Source organism: Oryctolagus cuniculus, chromosome 18 (genome assembly GCF_964237555.1).
Source record: "Oryctolagus cuniculus chromosome 18, mOryCun1.1, whole genome shotgun sequence".
In the NCBI taxonomy this organism is placed as follows: domain Eukaryota; kingdom Metazoa; phylum Chordata; class Mammalia; order Lagomorpha; family Leporidae; genus Oryctolagus; species Oryctolagus cuniculus.
Window position 1 is genome coordinate 2,898,894 of NC_091449.1, and position 14,561 is coordinate 2,913,454.

Genomic DNA, 14,561 nt, shown 5'->3' on the forward strand with positions numbered 1-14,561 from the left:
CCTGCAAAGCAACTGTGCCAGGGCCCGCACTGTGGCATAGCAGGTAAAGGCGCCGCCTCAAGTGCGCCTGCCATCTCATATGGGCGTCGGTTCAAGACCCGGCTGCTCCACTTCCAATCCTGCTCTCTGCTATGGCCTGGGAAAGCAGTGGAAGATGGCCCAAGGACTTGGGCCCCTGCACCCGTGTGGGAGACCTGGAGGAAGCTCCTGACTCCTGGCTTCGGAGTGGTGCAGCTCCGGCCATTGCAGCCATCTGAGGAGTAAACCAACCGATGGAAGACCTCTCTCTCTCTGCCTCTGCCTCTCTGTAGCTCTACCTTTCATTCAAATAAATAAATATTAAAAAAAAAAAAAAAAGCTCATTGCCCCCTTGTGGAAGAGGGACCCGAAGCACTGGAGGCTGAGGCTTTCCTGAGGTCACGCGGCACCGCGAGCAGGGCGAGCCGGGAGCCACACCTGGAACTCCTAGCTTCAGATCCCTTGCATAAGACCCAATCCAAAGCCCACCTTGTCCTCACTGGGTGGCCTTGGACAGGCGGCTTCCTTTCCTGGTGCCTCGCCCAGCCCAGGTGATGAGCTGGGCAGGTGGAAGGGGCAGAGGGAGCACGCGGCTCACGCCTGGACGCAGAGCTGTGCAAGTGGAGGGAGTGGATCCAGTGGATCTTGCTGCGCGACTCGGGTAGGTGGTAGCTCCCAGTGTGGTTTCCCCCGACCCTGTGACCCTGAGTCCGTGACAGAAGAAGACCCGCTGTGCAGGATCTGTCCACTTGGCCCTCATCACAACCCCTAGGCTATGGTCTGCACACTGGTGCATCCCTAAGATCCGTGCGTCGCAGCCCAACATCCACCGTGGCAGGATTCAGAGGCGGGGCCTTGGGGAGTGATTACATCACGAAAGCCCCCGCAGTGAGATCCGTGCCCCACCTCCAGAGTGGGTGGAGCCTGCACAGCTGCCTTGGATCACGGCCCCCACGTCCTCACACCTGGGCAGACCTCAGCGCTGAGGCGAGCGGACCAGATGCCGGGGCCTTGGGGAAACACCCGCTGCATCTACGTGTAGATGCAGGAGGGGTGGAGGACACACGGCAACAGTAGCGCCGCCTGCTTTTGGACAAGTTCTCGTGGAGGAACCCGTTCACCTGCCCACAGCCACCTGATGCAGCGAGGACATGAGCTGGTGGCCTGGGCCCTGCGCCAGGAGCTCAGGAAGCGGAGCACGCGGCAGTGACCCGGAAGCAGCTAGAACACGCAGACTGCGTGTGCCGACTCCTCCACCGGAGCTCCCAGAAACAGGCGTGGAAACGACCTCTGTCCTTTCCCACACGCAGCGGGCCACGGAAACCCCCGTGGAGGGCAGCAGGCTCCTGGCTGTGACCCCAGCCCAGCCTCAGCTGGCCTTAGTGAGCACCTGTGGGGCGAGCAGGCAGGTGACAGCACTGTCTCTCTCTGCCCCACAGAAGAGAGGACTCCAGTGAGGATACTTCCTTCTCCCCAGGGCAAGAAACAGCCCTGGCCAGCGGCGACTGGGGACCACCCCCGTGGAGCTGCCCTCCGCACCCCCCACACCGCACTAGCTGTTCATACGAGGGGCTTCGGACAGCGCATGCCAACTGGAATTAAAAGTAGGCTTCGTTTGGAAAACAAGCTCGAATCCACGTTTTTCAGAATGGCGTTTCTGTCTTGAAGACCCCATATTTCCTAGACTTCCCAAGAACTGACTGCCTCCAGCCCAGATCCCGGGAAAGCATGGAGGACTCTCACTTCTTCAAACCCATGGGCGTCTGAGTGTCAGGAGCTCTCCCAGTCCTGTCTCGGGGCCCCAGGCACGGGTAGCCTCCAGCCCAGATCCTGGGAGGCGTGGAGGACTCTCACTTCTTCAAACCCAAGGGCGTCTGAGTGTCAGGAGCTCTCCCAGTCCTGTCTCGGGGCCCCAGGCATGGGTGAGCCTCCAGCCCAGATCCCGGGAAGCGTGGAGGACTCACTTCTTCAAACCCATGGGCGTCTGAGTGTCAGGCGCTCTCCCAGTCCTGTCTCAGGGCCCCAGGCACGGGTGACAGGAACACTTTCCTGCTTTTCTCCTGGCGGTTCCTACATCCAGCTGAAGACCTCACTTCAGACCTAACCCCGCAAGGTGCCCTCCAGCCTGCCCTAGGCCATAAGGAGTGGCCAGGGGATTCAGAACTCCAGACAGGCGCAGGGGTAAGGCCAGCCCAAGACTGGTGGCGGCTGCAGGAGAGGCAGACGCAGGGCTCTCCCCCACCTCCCAAAGCCAGGCAGCCGCCTTCGTGGGGAAAAGGCGCCAGGTCTGAGCTGGGCTGAGGACAGGGCCCTCACCCTCCCTAGAGCCCTGGCTGCAGGGCCTGCACCTGCCCCAGTAGACTGCCAGACTCCCCTGGGGGGCACGGGCCCCCGGACCACATGGCGGGGGTGTGACACGGAGTGCCTGAGCCACGCGATGCTCCTAGTAAGGGAGTGGACACCGCTGACCCTCAGGGATGCTGGGTGTGCGGGGGGGGGGGGGGGTTGCGTAACCAGGAGTGTGGGAATTACGGAGAAAGGGGCGCTGGCAGGCAGACGACGTGCCAGGACACTGCCCTCAGCGGGACCGTAGAAAGACAGCTGCAACTCCCCAGCAACAGGCAGGAGGGCCCCTCCTTCTCCGACGGCACTCGTCACAGCCAGCGGGAGCTTCTCCGAGCAGTCCCTGCGGCAGGCTGACCTGGTCACACCCCAGGGGACACAGGGTCGGGATCCCAGCCGGCCCCCGCCTGCTTCCCAGAGCAGAGGCCAGCGCCCCCCAGGAGAGCCCAGCACGCGGGTACACACTGGGCCAGCAACTTTATTACTCTCGATGCTGGTGAATTGTGCTCTCCAAACGCCCCAGGGGCAGGCATCTCTGTCCATCTCATGCCCTCCTGCCCGCAGAGCCAGCCGCGCCGGGGCTCCTCAGAACCTGCGCCCCACCCTCCCCCACCCCTCCCCCTCCCCTCCTTCCCTGAGCTTCTCCTTCCCGGCGCCCCTGGGCTGGCGGCTGGGCTTCCAGGCTCAGCCTGGGCTCCCGAGGCAGGGACAGATGAGCTGGCCCGGGGCCACGAGGCAGGACAGAAGCTGGGGAATCGGGGAGGAGAGGCGGGGAGGGCGGAGGTGGCCGCACAACCGGACGGGGAGCCCTGGGAAGGGGCGGACAAGGGGCACTGGAAGTTCCGACGGGGGAGGAGAAAGGCTGGGACAGGGAGGGACGCGGGTCGGCGGCAGCGGAGGCTAGCCCAGGGGCCACGGTGGGAACGGGCCCCCGCCCTCGGGGCCCGGCGCGGCCACCCCCTGCGCGCTGGCCGCCGCCCGCCCGTGGATGCGCTGGTGGCGGAGCACGTGCTCCCGCCGCCCGAAGCCCTTGCCGCACTCCCAGCAGGCGAAGGGCCGCGCGCCCGAGTGCGTCTTGCGGTGGCGCACCAGGTGCTCGCGCCAGTAGAAGGTCTTGCCGCACTCGCAGCACGCGTGCGGCTTCTCGCGGGCCGGCAGCGGGCGCAGGGCCGGCCCCGGGGCGCCGGGGTGCGTGCCGCGGTGGCGCCGCAGGTGCTCCTTGCGCCGAAAGGCCTTGCCACACTCGGGGCAGGCGTGCGGCTTCTCACCCGAGTGGCTCTGCCGGTGGCGCAGCAGGTGCGCCGGCTTCAGGGACGTCTTGCCGCACTCGGGGCAGGCGGTGGTGCCTGGGGCCGCCAGGAAGACCGGCAGGCCAGGGGCCAGCGGGGGGCTGCTGGGTTCCTGCTTGTAGGGCCGCGCGGCTTGGGCGTCCCCGCCGGTTGCGGGCGCCTCCACGCTGGGGTCCGTGTTTCCTGCTGGAAAAAGCATGGGGTCAGGGAGGCCAGCCCTGCGTGGGGCCGGCACGCTGGGCTCAGGCTCGGCCTGCCTGGGCGGCATCCTGGCTCTGCCACCACCTGCTCTGCCGTACAAGAGACGGAGGTCACGCCCGGCTCTCGGCCGCTTGCTGAGGGATTCGGAGCTGGCAGGCGGTGCACACACCAGCGCCCGTTCATTGCGGACACTGAGTCCTGCGCTGGGCCCTGCTCCTGGAGCTCCCTGATTCACCTCTAGTCCCGGTGCCAGGGGAACACGGGGCCCCTGGGGCTGAGGGGGGAGGGCAGCTGCTCACCCAAGGGGATCATCCCACTGTCTTCCTTTCCAACACTGACCCCGGAGCCTTCGGTCATCTCCCGAGGTGCCCTCATCGCTGACGACCGGTCTGGGGAGGTCGCCGGCCCCTGCAACGAGATGCCACATTCCAAGCTGGGAAACGCGAGAGGGCCTGCGCCTCTCACTCCCCCCGCCCCCTTCCACCAGCCACCCCGCCCTAGCCCACTCCCCCCGCCCCCTTCCACCAGCCACCCCGCCCTAGCCCACTCCCCCCGCCCCCTTCCACCAGCCACCCCGCCCTAGCCCACTCCCCCGCCCCTTCCACCAGCCACCCCGCCCTAGCCCACTCCCCCCGCCCCCTTCCACCAGCCACCCCGCCCTAGCCCACTCCCCCCGCCCCCTTCCACCAGCCATCCTGCCCTAGCCCACTCCCCCCGCCCCCTTCCACCAGCCACCCCGCCCTAGCCCAGTGTGTGCTGGAGGTGGGCCCCCAGCCAACACGCACAGTAACCGCGGCCTCAGGAGACCCTGGGCAAGGCCCACCCACCCGGCCCCTGACCCACAGACACCTGGCGGAGCCAGGGCTTGCTCTGAGAGCCTAGGTGTGGGCTGATTTTGTTACAAAGAGGTCACACACCTGCCTCACAGCCTACCGCAACTGCAGAGGCACATCCATGCTACTTTTAATGCAGAAAAAATAGAGCAAGTTCAGAAAGGGAACTTTTCCTGGGACACACAGCAGACAGCAGCTGGCCAGGTCAGCCCTGGCCGGGGGCCGGGGGCCGGGGTCAAGGATTAGGGGAAAACATCCGCACGGACCCCGTTCCTGGTGTCGTTACACTGCTGTCCTCACTGCCCAACTGTCCCCACAAGGAGAGGGTCTGAATTCCACTGGTGCGGAAGGATGTTAGCCCCACGGTCGCGTTTCACTTGTCTCAAGTGCCTTCGTGCCACGGCCAAGGGTCAGCAGCGGCAAAGCAAACGCAGGGGTGAGAACTGCCATTCCCTCACCCCCACGCCTCCTGAGAGCCGCAGCGGGATGCACTCCCCGGGTCTGGGGCCTGGAAGTGCCCGCCTGGCTGGGAGGCGGCAGGGTGATCGTGTGGCCCTGCCTTGCTTTGGCAAACTGCGACCAGATTGCTGGCCACGTAGGCAAGGGCTCTGAGTACCGTTCGCTGGCCTGCGATGGCCCCCGTTGTCCCGGCCCCACGCCAGCCACTGCCTTGACCTCTGAGCTCAGGCCACACTCGGTAAGCGGCTTACCAGGCTCTCCCGAACCCCGGTCCTTTGCATACGTCCTTCTACCCCAGCTCTTCGCTGTGGCTACCACCCGGCATCCTGAGGCCGACCCGAGCCCCACCGGCCAGCACGCAGGCGCGTGGCCCTCCGGCGTCAGGAACGCCCACGTCCTGCTGTCCACCGCACTGTGCCTTTAGCAGCTTCACTGAGCACCACGCGCTGCTTCCCGGATACTCACCCCACTTCAGAACAGCTTCCTCTCGCCCCAAAATGCCTGACCCGTCAGCGGTCACTCCCCATCTCCCCCCAGACCCTGGCAACCACTAAGCCACTGTCTACAGCTTTGCTGCAACCTGTCACATGAAGTGGAACCACACGTGGCTCTGCATGGTGGCTGGCACCTCTGGCTTTGCGCACACGTGTAGCTGAGGTCCACACACACACTTCTCTGTGTGTGTCTGTGCTTCTCCCGGGTTCACACCTGAGACTCCACTGCCAGGTCACACGGCAGCTCCAGGTTGAGCCCTGGGAGGACACCCCAGGTGTCCTCGCGGCAGCTGGCCTTCACACCACCAGCTGTGCAGGGACTGGGGCTGCAGTCCCACGGGGCCTCCCTGAGGCCTGTCCTCAACAGACATGGGGCAAACGAGTAGATGGCTGGACTGGAAGGGGCTGACCTGCCTGTCCCGGCTCACGGCAACCAGGGAACATCTCCGAAAGGCGGTCAGAGGCAGGGGAGAGCAGGACAAGGTCTGTGGTCGCCTCCAGCTAGACACCGAGCAAGTGGATGGGGCCCGCTCTGAGCAGCGGGCAGCCAGAGCCGCCTGCCACAGGCCTGGCCAGGGCGGAGGTGCTGCCTCCCCGGCCCCAGCTCAGACGCAGCAGAGCCGGCACACCTGGGAGTGGGACCCAGCGAGCCGCGCCAGCAAGGGCTCTCCCGGCACCACTCGCTCCCCGAAGGGTATGAACATGCTGGGACCTTGCGGGTCTGGGGTCCTGAGACCTGGGCTGCTGGACGGTGCAGACGTCCACAGGCAGTACCTGGGCAGAGTGGCCGTGGGGTGCTGGCTGCTACAGCTGGGGCAGGAGGCAGGACAGCAGTCACACGACACAGGGCTCTCGCCCGCTGCCCGACTGCTGCGTGGCCTCAGGCAGGTCCGCTTCCTCCCCTGTGAGAGAGCGGCCGCCCGGCCCCTTGGATGGTGCGATGGCTGAGACACTGCTGCCCCGCACAGGACCAGCTGGGCCGAGAGGCGTCGAGCCTCTCCCTCTGCTCCAGGACAAGCTGCCTGCCCTCCCAACAGCGGGACTCACAGCGGGGTCCTCGGGCCACGTGACGTGAGCTGGCGGTGAAGGTCGGCCACGCCCCCCGGGGGGAGTCCCCCGGGAAAATCCTGGACAGCGTGGTCGAGCGCGCCTGCCCGGTGGTCACATCGGTGCTGGGAAGTTGTCGCTGCCACGACTTGATGGGCAGGAGACGGCTGCAAGCCCAGCGCCCGGAACCTTCCTGGACCCTACGCTGCGTGCCCCGTGTCTTACTCACGCCCCTCCTCAGCGATAACCAACCATGGGCGGCCCCGAGACTCCTGCCTCGCCACTGGCCTAAGACCAGGCGTCCCTGCACTCTGCACGGGGCTGCTGGCCCCCCACCGCACAGCCTGCCCGGATCCTGGGTTGCGTGGTCCTCTCTGTGTGTGCTCCGTCGCCTCGCCGCTGCCCCCAGGCGCCGCCGCGGCGAGGCCAGGTCAGGGGAAGGAAGCCCACCGCCGGCAGCCTCACCCAGAGCTCCTCCAGCAGGGCCACGGCCTCCTCCCCGCTCCGGGGCCGCCGGCTGCACACCCAGGCCTGGGTGTCGGCGGGCAGGGCGCTCAGGAACTGCTCCAGCACCAGCAGCTCCAGCATCTGCTCCTTGGTGTGCACCTCGGGCCGCAGCCAGTCCCGGCACAGGGCGCGGAGCAGCCCCAGGGCCTCGCGGGGGCCCGGCGCGTCGCCCAAGTGGAAGTGGCGGAAGCGGTGCCAGGGCGAGTCCAGGGTCAGGCCCTCGGGGGCCGGGCCCTCCTGCTTCACGGGCTGAGGGGCAGGGACCTCCATGGCGCCTTCCAGGGCAGGGCCGGCAGAGCCTGCAGGAGGGAAGCAGGGCGAGGTGAGAAGCTGGCCTCCATCTCTGCGCCGCTGGTGCTGTGAGGCAGGGGGTGCAGGGAAGCGCTGGACCCCGGGATGGGCCCACCCCCTGCTCCCGCCCCGTTACCTGACCTGGGGAGAGGGCTGCTGCCCGCTGAGCTGTAGGAGGGTGGGCACCTGAGGGGCCCGTGAGGGCTGTGCTGGATCCCAGGATGTGTCCACCCCCCTGCTCCCGGCCCATTACCCGACCTGGGGAGAGGGCTGCTGCCCGCTGAGCTGTAGGAGGGTGGGCACCTGAGAGGGGCCCGTGAGGGCTGTGCTGGATCCCAGGATGTGTCCACCCCCCTGCTCCCGGCCCATTACCCGACCTGGGGAGAGGGCTGCTGCCCGCTGAGCTGTAAGAGGGTGGGCACCTGAGGGGCCCGTGAGGGCTGCGCTGGATCCTGGGATCCGTCCACACCCCTGCTCCTGGCCCGTTACTGCCCAACCTAGGGTGACGGCTGCTGCCTGCTGAGCTGTCAGAGGGTGGGCACCTGAGAGGCCCGTGAGGGCTGCGCTGGACCCCGGGATGGGCCCACCCCCTGCATCCACCCCATTACCTGACCTGGGGAGAGGGCTGCTGCCCGCTGAGCTGTAGGAGGGTGGGCACCTGAGGGGCCCGTGAGGGCTGAGCTGGACCCCGGGATGGGCCCACCCCCCTGCGCCCACCCCATTACCCGACTTGGGGCGAGGGCTGCTGCCCGCTGAGCTGTAGGAGGGTGGGCACCTGAGGGGCCCGTGAGGGCTGTGCTGGACCCCGGGATGGGCCCACCCCCCTGCGCCCGCCCCATTACCCGACTTGGGGCGAGGGCTGCTGCCCGCTGAGCTGTAGGAGGGTGGGCACCTGAGGGGCCCGTGAGGGCTGCGCTGGACCCCAGGATGGGCCCACCCCCCTGCGCCCACCCCATTACCCGACCTGGGGAGAGGGCTGCTGCCCGCTGAGGTGTAGGAGGGTGGGCACCTGAGGGGCCCGTGAGGGCTGTGCTGGACCCCGGGATCCATCCACACCCCCGCTCCCGGCCCGTTACTGCCCAACCTAGGGTGACGGCTGCTGCCCACTGAGCTGTAGGAGGGTGGGCACCTGAGGGGCTCGTGAGGGCTGCACTGGACCCCGGGATGGGCCCATCCCCCTGCGCCCGCCCCATTACCCGACCTGGGGAGAGGGCTGCTGCCCGCTGAGCTATAAGAGGGTGGGCACCTGAGGGGCCCGTGAGGGCTGCGCTGGATCCCGGGATGTGTCCACCCCCCTGCTCCCGGCCCATTACCCGACTTGGGGCAAGGGCTGCTGCCCGCTGAGCTGTAGGAGGGTGGGCACCTGAGGGGCCCGTGAGGGCTGTGCTGGATCCCGGGATGTGTCCACCCCCCTGCTCCCGGCCCATTACCCGACCTGGGGAGAGGGCTGCTGCCCGCTGAGCTGTAGGAGGGTGGGCACCTGAGAGGGGCCCGTGAGGGCTGAGCTGGATCCCGGGATGGGTCCACCCCCCTGCTCCTGGCCCATTACCGCCCAACCTAGGGCGAGGGCTGCTGCCCACTGAGCTGTAGGGGGTGGGCACCTGAGGGGCCCGTGAGGGTTGCGCTGGATCCCGGGTGACTACACGGCTCCTCCCCTCTGCTTCCTGCAGCACTGTGCAGCCCTCAGCCTCTCCCTGCGCCTGGCCTCGGGCACCTCTGCCTGTCTCTCCCCGGTCTCCCTGCTCCACTGTGGGGGTTAAACGTGGAATCACAGGGCGGCCTGGTGAGCAGCAAAGCCCAGAGCGCACGGGCAGCCGAGAGCGTCAGCATCCCTGCCGCCGTGGGCTGAGCTGCGTCCCCCAGAACTCCCGTGGTGAAGCTCGAACCCCCAAGGGGACCCCACTTGCAGATGGGGCTCTGAGGTGATGAAGGCACCTCGTGTCAGGACTGTGGGCTCACAGGAAGTGCGAGGTGGGGACTGGCACGGTGGCGTCAGCCACCATCGCAACAACCGCACCCCGTATCACAGGGCTGGCTTGAGTCCCAGCTGCTCCACTTCCAAGCCAGCTGCCTGCTGTCGTGCCCCGGAGTGCAGCAGGTGATGGCCAGGTACTCAGGTCCCTGCCACAAACGTGGGAGACCCGGATGGAGTTGCTGGCTCCCGCTTTCAGCCTGGCCTAGAACTGGCTGTTGCAGCAATTTGGGGAGTGAACCAGTGGGCTGAAGATCTATCACTCTGCCTTTTAAATAAATAAAAGAAAGAAAGAGAGAGAGAGAGAGAGTGAGAGAGAGAGAGAGAGAGAGAGAGAGAAAGGAAGGAAGGAAGAAAGAACGAAAGAAAGAACGAAAGAAAGAACGAAAGAAAGAGGACCCAGAAGGCAGCCATCCCCACCCAGCAGTCCTCAGCGGGAACTGAGGGGCCGGCGCTCTGAGAACAGAGGCTGCTCTAACAAGGCACACGTGCAAGACGCTTCGGGGCCCCGGTTCTGAAAGTTGGGAGCGTGGCCAGGCCCAGCTGAGGGCCACTGTTCCACGTCCTCACCTGGCGCACCCAGAGGACGCTCGCTCTCGTCTCTCCTTCCTCCCATTGATCCCACTCACCAGGGCGCCCAAGGGCCCCACCCACAGACGTCACCATCTCTGGGGCTGGCTCCCAGCATTTGAACTGGGGACGGGGTCAGGGGGGAAGAACCAAGCAGAATGATGGACTGACGGACCCCTGGCCGTGTCTGGGTGCTGGCAGGTGGAGCTCCCCAATACCCACTCACCCCTCTTTGTAGCATCCCCAGCCCCTAAGGGAGCTGTCTCCCCACTCCACTGCTTCCTTCTCCCCCTCCCAAAGGCGAGCGCACATGTGGCTCGGCTCCTGCCAAGGGGGAAGTGGTGAGCCTGGCACAGTCCCCACCGGGCAACACCCCCTGCAGACACCTGTGGTTGTGGGGCTGGGTGAAGGCAGGGTGCAGGGCTGTTAGCATCTCTGCTCCATACGGGCCCGACAGCCTACACATCAACGGTGCTCCCTGGGTGGTGCAGGGACCCCTGGGGAGCCCCACAAGCAGTCCTGGGTTCTGCGAGGTCAGCAGTGAGCTGGTGGAGACCAAGACACAGGGGACCCTGACCACCTGACTGAGAACCCCCTGGGCGGTTGGGTGGGAAAAGCCGGTGTCTGTCCTACTTGGGGGTCTCCGAGCACACAGGCTGAGTGTGTGACGTGGGTCCTGCCCATGGGGGCTGAGGCTGACCAGGGCTCCCTCGGGACTCTCCCAAGGGGTGGAGCCGACTGCATGGAGCGTCACACGACCTGACCGTTAGGGCAAAGCCAGGAAAATGCAATGTCCCACCAGGCTCCTACCAGCATGAGCCCAGGCCAATCTCTTTGTCACCTTACAGCTCCGACAGGCCCCCAGGCCGGGCCCAATGTTACTGGGCAGCGTGGCGCGGGCCTGACGGCAGGGTGGTGGGGACCACGTGCGGGGGCACTGCGGCCCCGCGTGCTGCGGCTGTGCCAGGCACCGAGCTAAATGCTTTGCGAACATCTGGGATCTTCACGGTGGCTCCTTCCCAGACTGGTTCTGCTGCCAGCCCCATTTCACAGCAGAGGTCTACAGAGAAAACCCTGAGCTCCGGGCACAGGCCGAGAACTCCCGGCCCCGGGGTGACAGGCATGAGGGGCTGCAGCCTTCCCGGGGGAGGGATGAGCGAGCGCGTGAGCCGCGCCTGCCACCTGCCCCGCCGCGCCCCGGCCTCCCTCCTGCAGCCGCCAGAGGGCAGAGGGGACAATCTCTGCTTCCATCAGCCACCCAACGCCGGGTCCTCACACACACACACACACCAAACACACAGAGGGCGGTCCTCAAACATACACACAGGCCGGTCCTCTCACACACTCACCACTCACACACACACAGCTGAGTGGCAGACCTTTGGATACTGTGATTCCCAAGTCAGGACCCTTGACCACGGCTGTCAATCACTGACGTCACCCCACCGCCCACATGGCCCCAGCAGTCCCCTCGGCGTCTCCCCACCCCCACTGCCCTGCCGTCCAATCATCCCACAGCAAGCGTAAACAATTTCTGTCTCAGTGTAAACCACATGGGTCCCTTCCCTGCTCAAAACCTGCCTCCTGTGACAGCCAGTGGAGCCCACACTGCTCCTGCGGCCACAGGACCCTGCAGTCTGACGGCTGTCCACCTCATCTCCCAGCCCCCGCTCAGCCTGTGCACCTGCCTCCTGTGACAGCCTGTGGAGCCCACACTGTTCCTGTGGCCACAGGACCCTGCAGTCTGACGGCTGTCCACCTCATCTCCCAGCCCCCCCTCAGCCTGTGCACCTGCCTCCTGTGACAGCCAGTGGAGCCCACACTGCTCCTGCGGCCACAGGACCCTGCAGTCTGACGGCTGTCCACCTCATCTCCCAGCCCCTCTCAGCCTGTGCACCTGCCTCCTGTGACAGCCAGTGGAGCCCACACTGCTCCTGTGGCCACAGGACCCTGCAGTCTGACGGCTGTCCACCTCATCTCCCAGCCCCCCCTCAGCCTGTGCACCTGCCTCCTGTGACAGCCAGTGAGGCCCACACTGCTCCTGCGGCCACAGGACCCTGCAGTCTGACGGCTGTCCACCTCATCTCCCAGCCCCCACTCAGCCTGTGCACCTGCCTCCTGTGACAGCCAGTGAGGCCCACACTGCTCCTGCGGCCACAGGACCCTGCAGTCTGACGGCTGTCCACCTCATCTCCCAGCCCCCTCAGCTGAGGCGGGCCCCTCCCTCAGCCTCTGCACCTGCTGCTCCCTCACCTGCTCAGCGGCTTCCCTCACGAGAGGCCTTGATGTGATCACCCCTTCCTGGAAAGCCCCTCCCCACCTCTCCCAGTCATCCAGCCTAACGTGGCACCCCCATGTCTCCCCGCCCAGTTCCCACCATGTTACCCACATTGATTTGTTTCGGTGTTTAACATACTCTTGGGGCCGGCTTTGTGGTGCAGCAGGTTAACGCCCTGGCCTGATAGCACCGGCATCCCATATGGGCCCCAGTTCAAGTCCCGGCTGCTCCACTTCCCATCCAGCTCTCTGCTATGGCCTGGGAAAGCAGTAGAAGATGGCCCAAGTCCTTGGGCCCCTGCACCTGCGTGGGAGACCTAGAAGAAGCTCCTGGCTCCTGGCTTCGGATTGGTGCAGCTCTGGCCGTTGTGACCATCTGGGAAGTGAACCAGCAGATGGAAGACCTCTCTCTTTCTCTCTGCCTCTCCTCTGTGAAACTCTTTCAAATAAATAAATCTTAGAAAAAATATATTCTTGTGCCACTCACTAGAAATAAGCTCTGTGGAGGAAGTCCACGCGTTCCAGACCCAGTATTATGGCTGGCACTCAAAGACATCTTATGGCATCCGTTTTATAGAGCTGCGTGATCACCCCCATTCTGTAGGTGGAGAAAGCGGCGGGGTCTCGCCCCAAATCCCCAGCTAAGTGGCAGAGCCTGAGTTCACACCATCTGCCAGGCTCCACCACCTCTCACACATGCTTGGATTTAAGGACTGATTAACCAGGGGGCTGGCGGGGAGGGTCTCTCAAGAGGCCACAGCAGCCTGCTGAGCCGTGAGAAGGGGTCCTCAGGCGCTGGACAGGAACTGGAGCCCAGAAGAGCCGGCCAGTGGGCAGACTTGAACCCCGGGGGTGGCCGCGGGTGACCCCACTCCCGCCCTGAGAATGCACTGGTCAGGACGGGCCAGGCAGGGTGTTCTGGGTCCCCAGCCCGCACCCAAGGCAGCACACGGTGACTGAGGAGTAAACCAAGCTTGCCAACCCGCAAGTGTCCTGTGCAACCTGCAGGACAGCCCAGAGTCAGGAGCCCGAGATGGCCATGAGTGACAAGGGTCTTACACTGTCCCACCTGGTCCTCCCAGCAGCCCTGGGGCCCTCGGCAAGGAGCGAGCCAGGACTCGAACCCACAACTGACTCCAGAGCCGGCGCCAGCCCCGGCCTGTGCTAGAATACTGATGGCTGAGGGTCTGGCTTCCCTGCCCCGCCAGCAGGAGCTGCGCGACCTTGGACAGGTGAGAGGCGGCTAAGCTGAAGGTGGCTGCTGGGGGCACGGGTTAGAAGCCGCCTGCCGCAGACTACGGGAAAACCTGTTTGTCCGCTCCAGAGGCTCCCACTCCGGCATGGGGACTGTACCACTGTGTGCGGGGGCTGGGGGCGGCCGGTGCAATGTAGGCCGGGGGCGGCCCCCGGCCCCCCGCCGCCCTCCGGCCATGGCTCCCTGTCCCCCCCACCCCGGGAGGGTAGGGGGTTCAGAACCGCCCCCGGCAGACGGCCACCAGCCCACCGGACAGATCGACGCGGGGCACAGGGCTCCGGCTCCCGCTCTGCACCCACAGCCACCTGCCCCTGGGCAAGGGTCAACCGCAGCTCCGCCTCCCTGCCCGCGCCGGGCCAGCGCCCCGCGCCCAGGCGGGGGTCCCCGCCCCTCATCGCTTCGCCCCGGGGGCCCTCGCCGGGACGAGGACACGCGCACGGCTCCTCCATCCGCACCGACACGGCCGTGCGGGTGTACCGGGAGGGGCGGCGAGCGGGCCCCGCCCCCGCTCGGGAAGCACCTGCGCGCCCCGCACCCCGACGTCCGCCCGCGCCCGCTCCTTTGTGGGGTCCCGCTTCCCACCGGGGGCCCCCACACCCCTCCCGCCCGGGGGCCCGTCCCCGCCTCTGCCTCCCGCGTTCTCTCCCGCGGGGACCCACGACCCCCTCCCACTTTCCGCCCCGCCCCCTCCCACCTCGTTCCCGCCCCTCCCCCAGGCCTCTTTTCATCTCCTCCCTCAACTCCCCCACCCCTCGCTCCACCGGCGCCTGGCCACCCCCTCTCCCCACAGCTCGCCCCTCCCTCATCCAACCGCCCCTACCCCCAGTCCCTCACTCTTTTGCCCCCTCGCTCACCTCACTCTCCTAGGCGAGGCCCCCAAAGCCCCCTCACCGCCCCGCACATGCGCACAGGGCTCACCGGGACTCCATGCCCCGGCAGGCTTTGCGCCAAACTCATCCGTCCACCCCTCCCCCCGCCCCAACACCCGAGCCGCGGGTTCCGTCC

The 14,561-nt window shown here is 66.4% G+C and overlaps 1 protein-coding gene across 3 annotated transcripts; it reads right to left on the reverse strand.

Annotated features, from left to right (window-relative positions):
• Window positions 1-2,821: 2,821 nt before the first annotated feature.
• Window positions 2,822-14,561, reverse strand: ZNF444 (zinc finger protein 444). 3 transcript variants are annotated; one of them, XM_070063465.1, is made up of 4 exons: window positions 14,411-14,561; window positions 7,150-7,490; window positions 4,151-4,259; window positions 2,822-3,833 (listed from the first exon to the last, which is right to left on the reverse strand). In XM_070063465.1, exons 2-4 carry the CDS (start codon window positions 7,459-7,461, stop codon window positions 3,262-3,264), a joined length of 993 nt encoding a protein of 330 aa, XP_069919566.1. In that variant the 5' UTR covers window positions 7,462-7,490; window positions 14,411-14,561; the 3' UTR covers window positions 2,822-3,261. The 3 variants fall into 3 exon arrangements, with proteins under 3 accessions (XP_069919566.1, XP_051693134.1, XP_051693133.1); XM_051837174.2 differs by having other exon boundaries at window positions 2,822-3,836; XM_051837173.2 differs by lacking the exon at window positions 14,411-14,561 and adding an exon at window positions 12,789-13,782 and having other exon boundaries at window positions 2,822-3,836.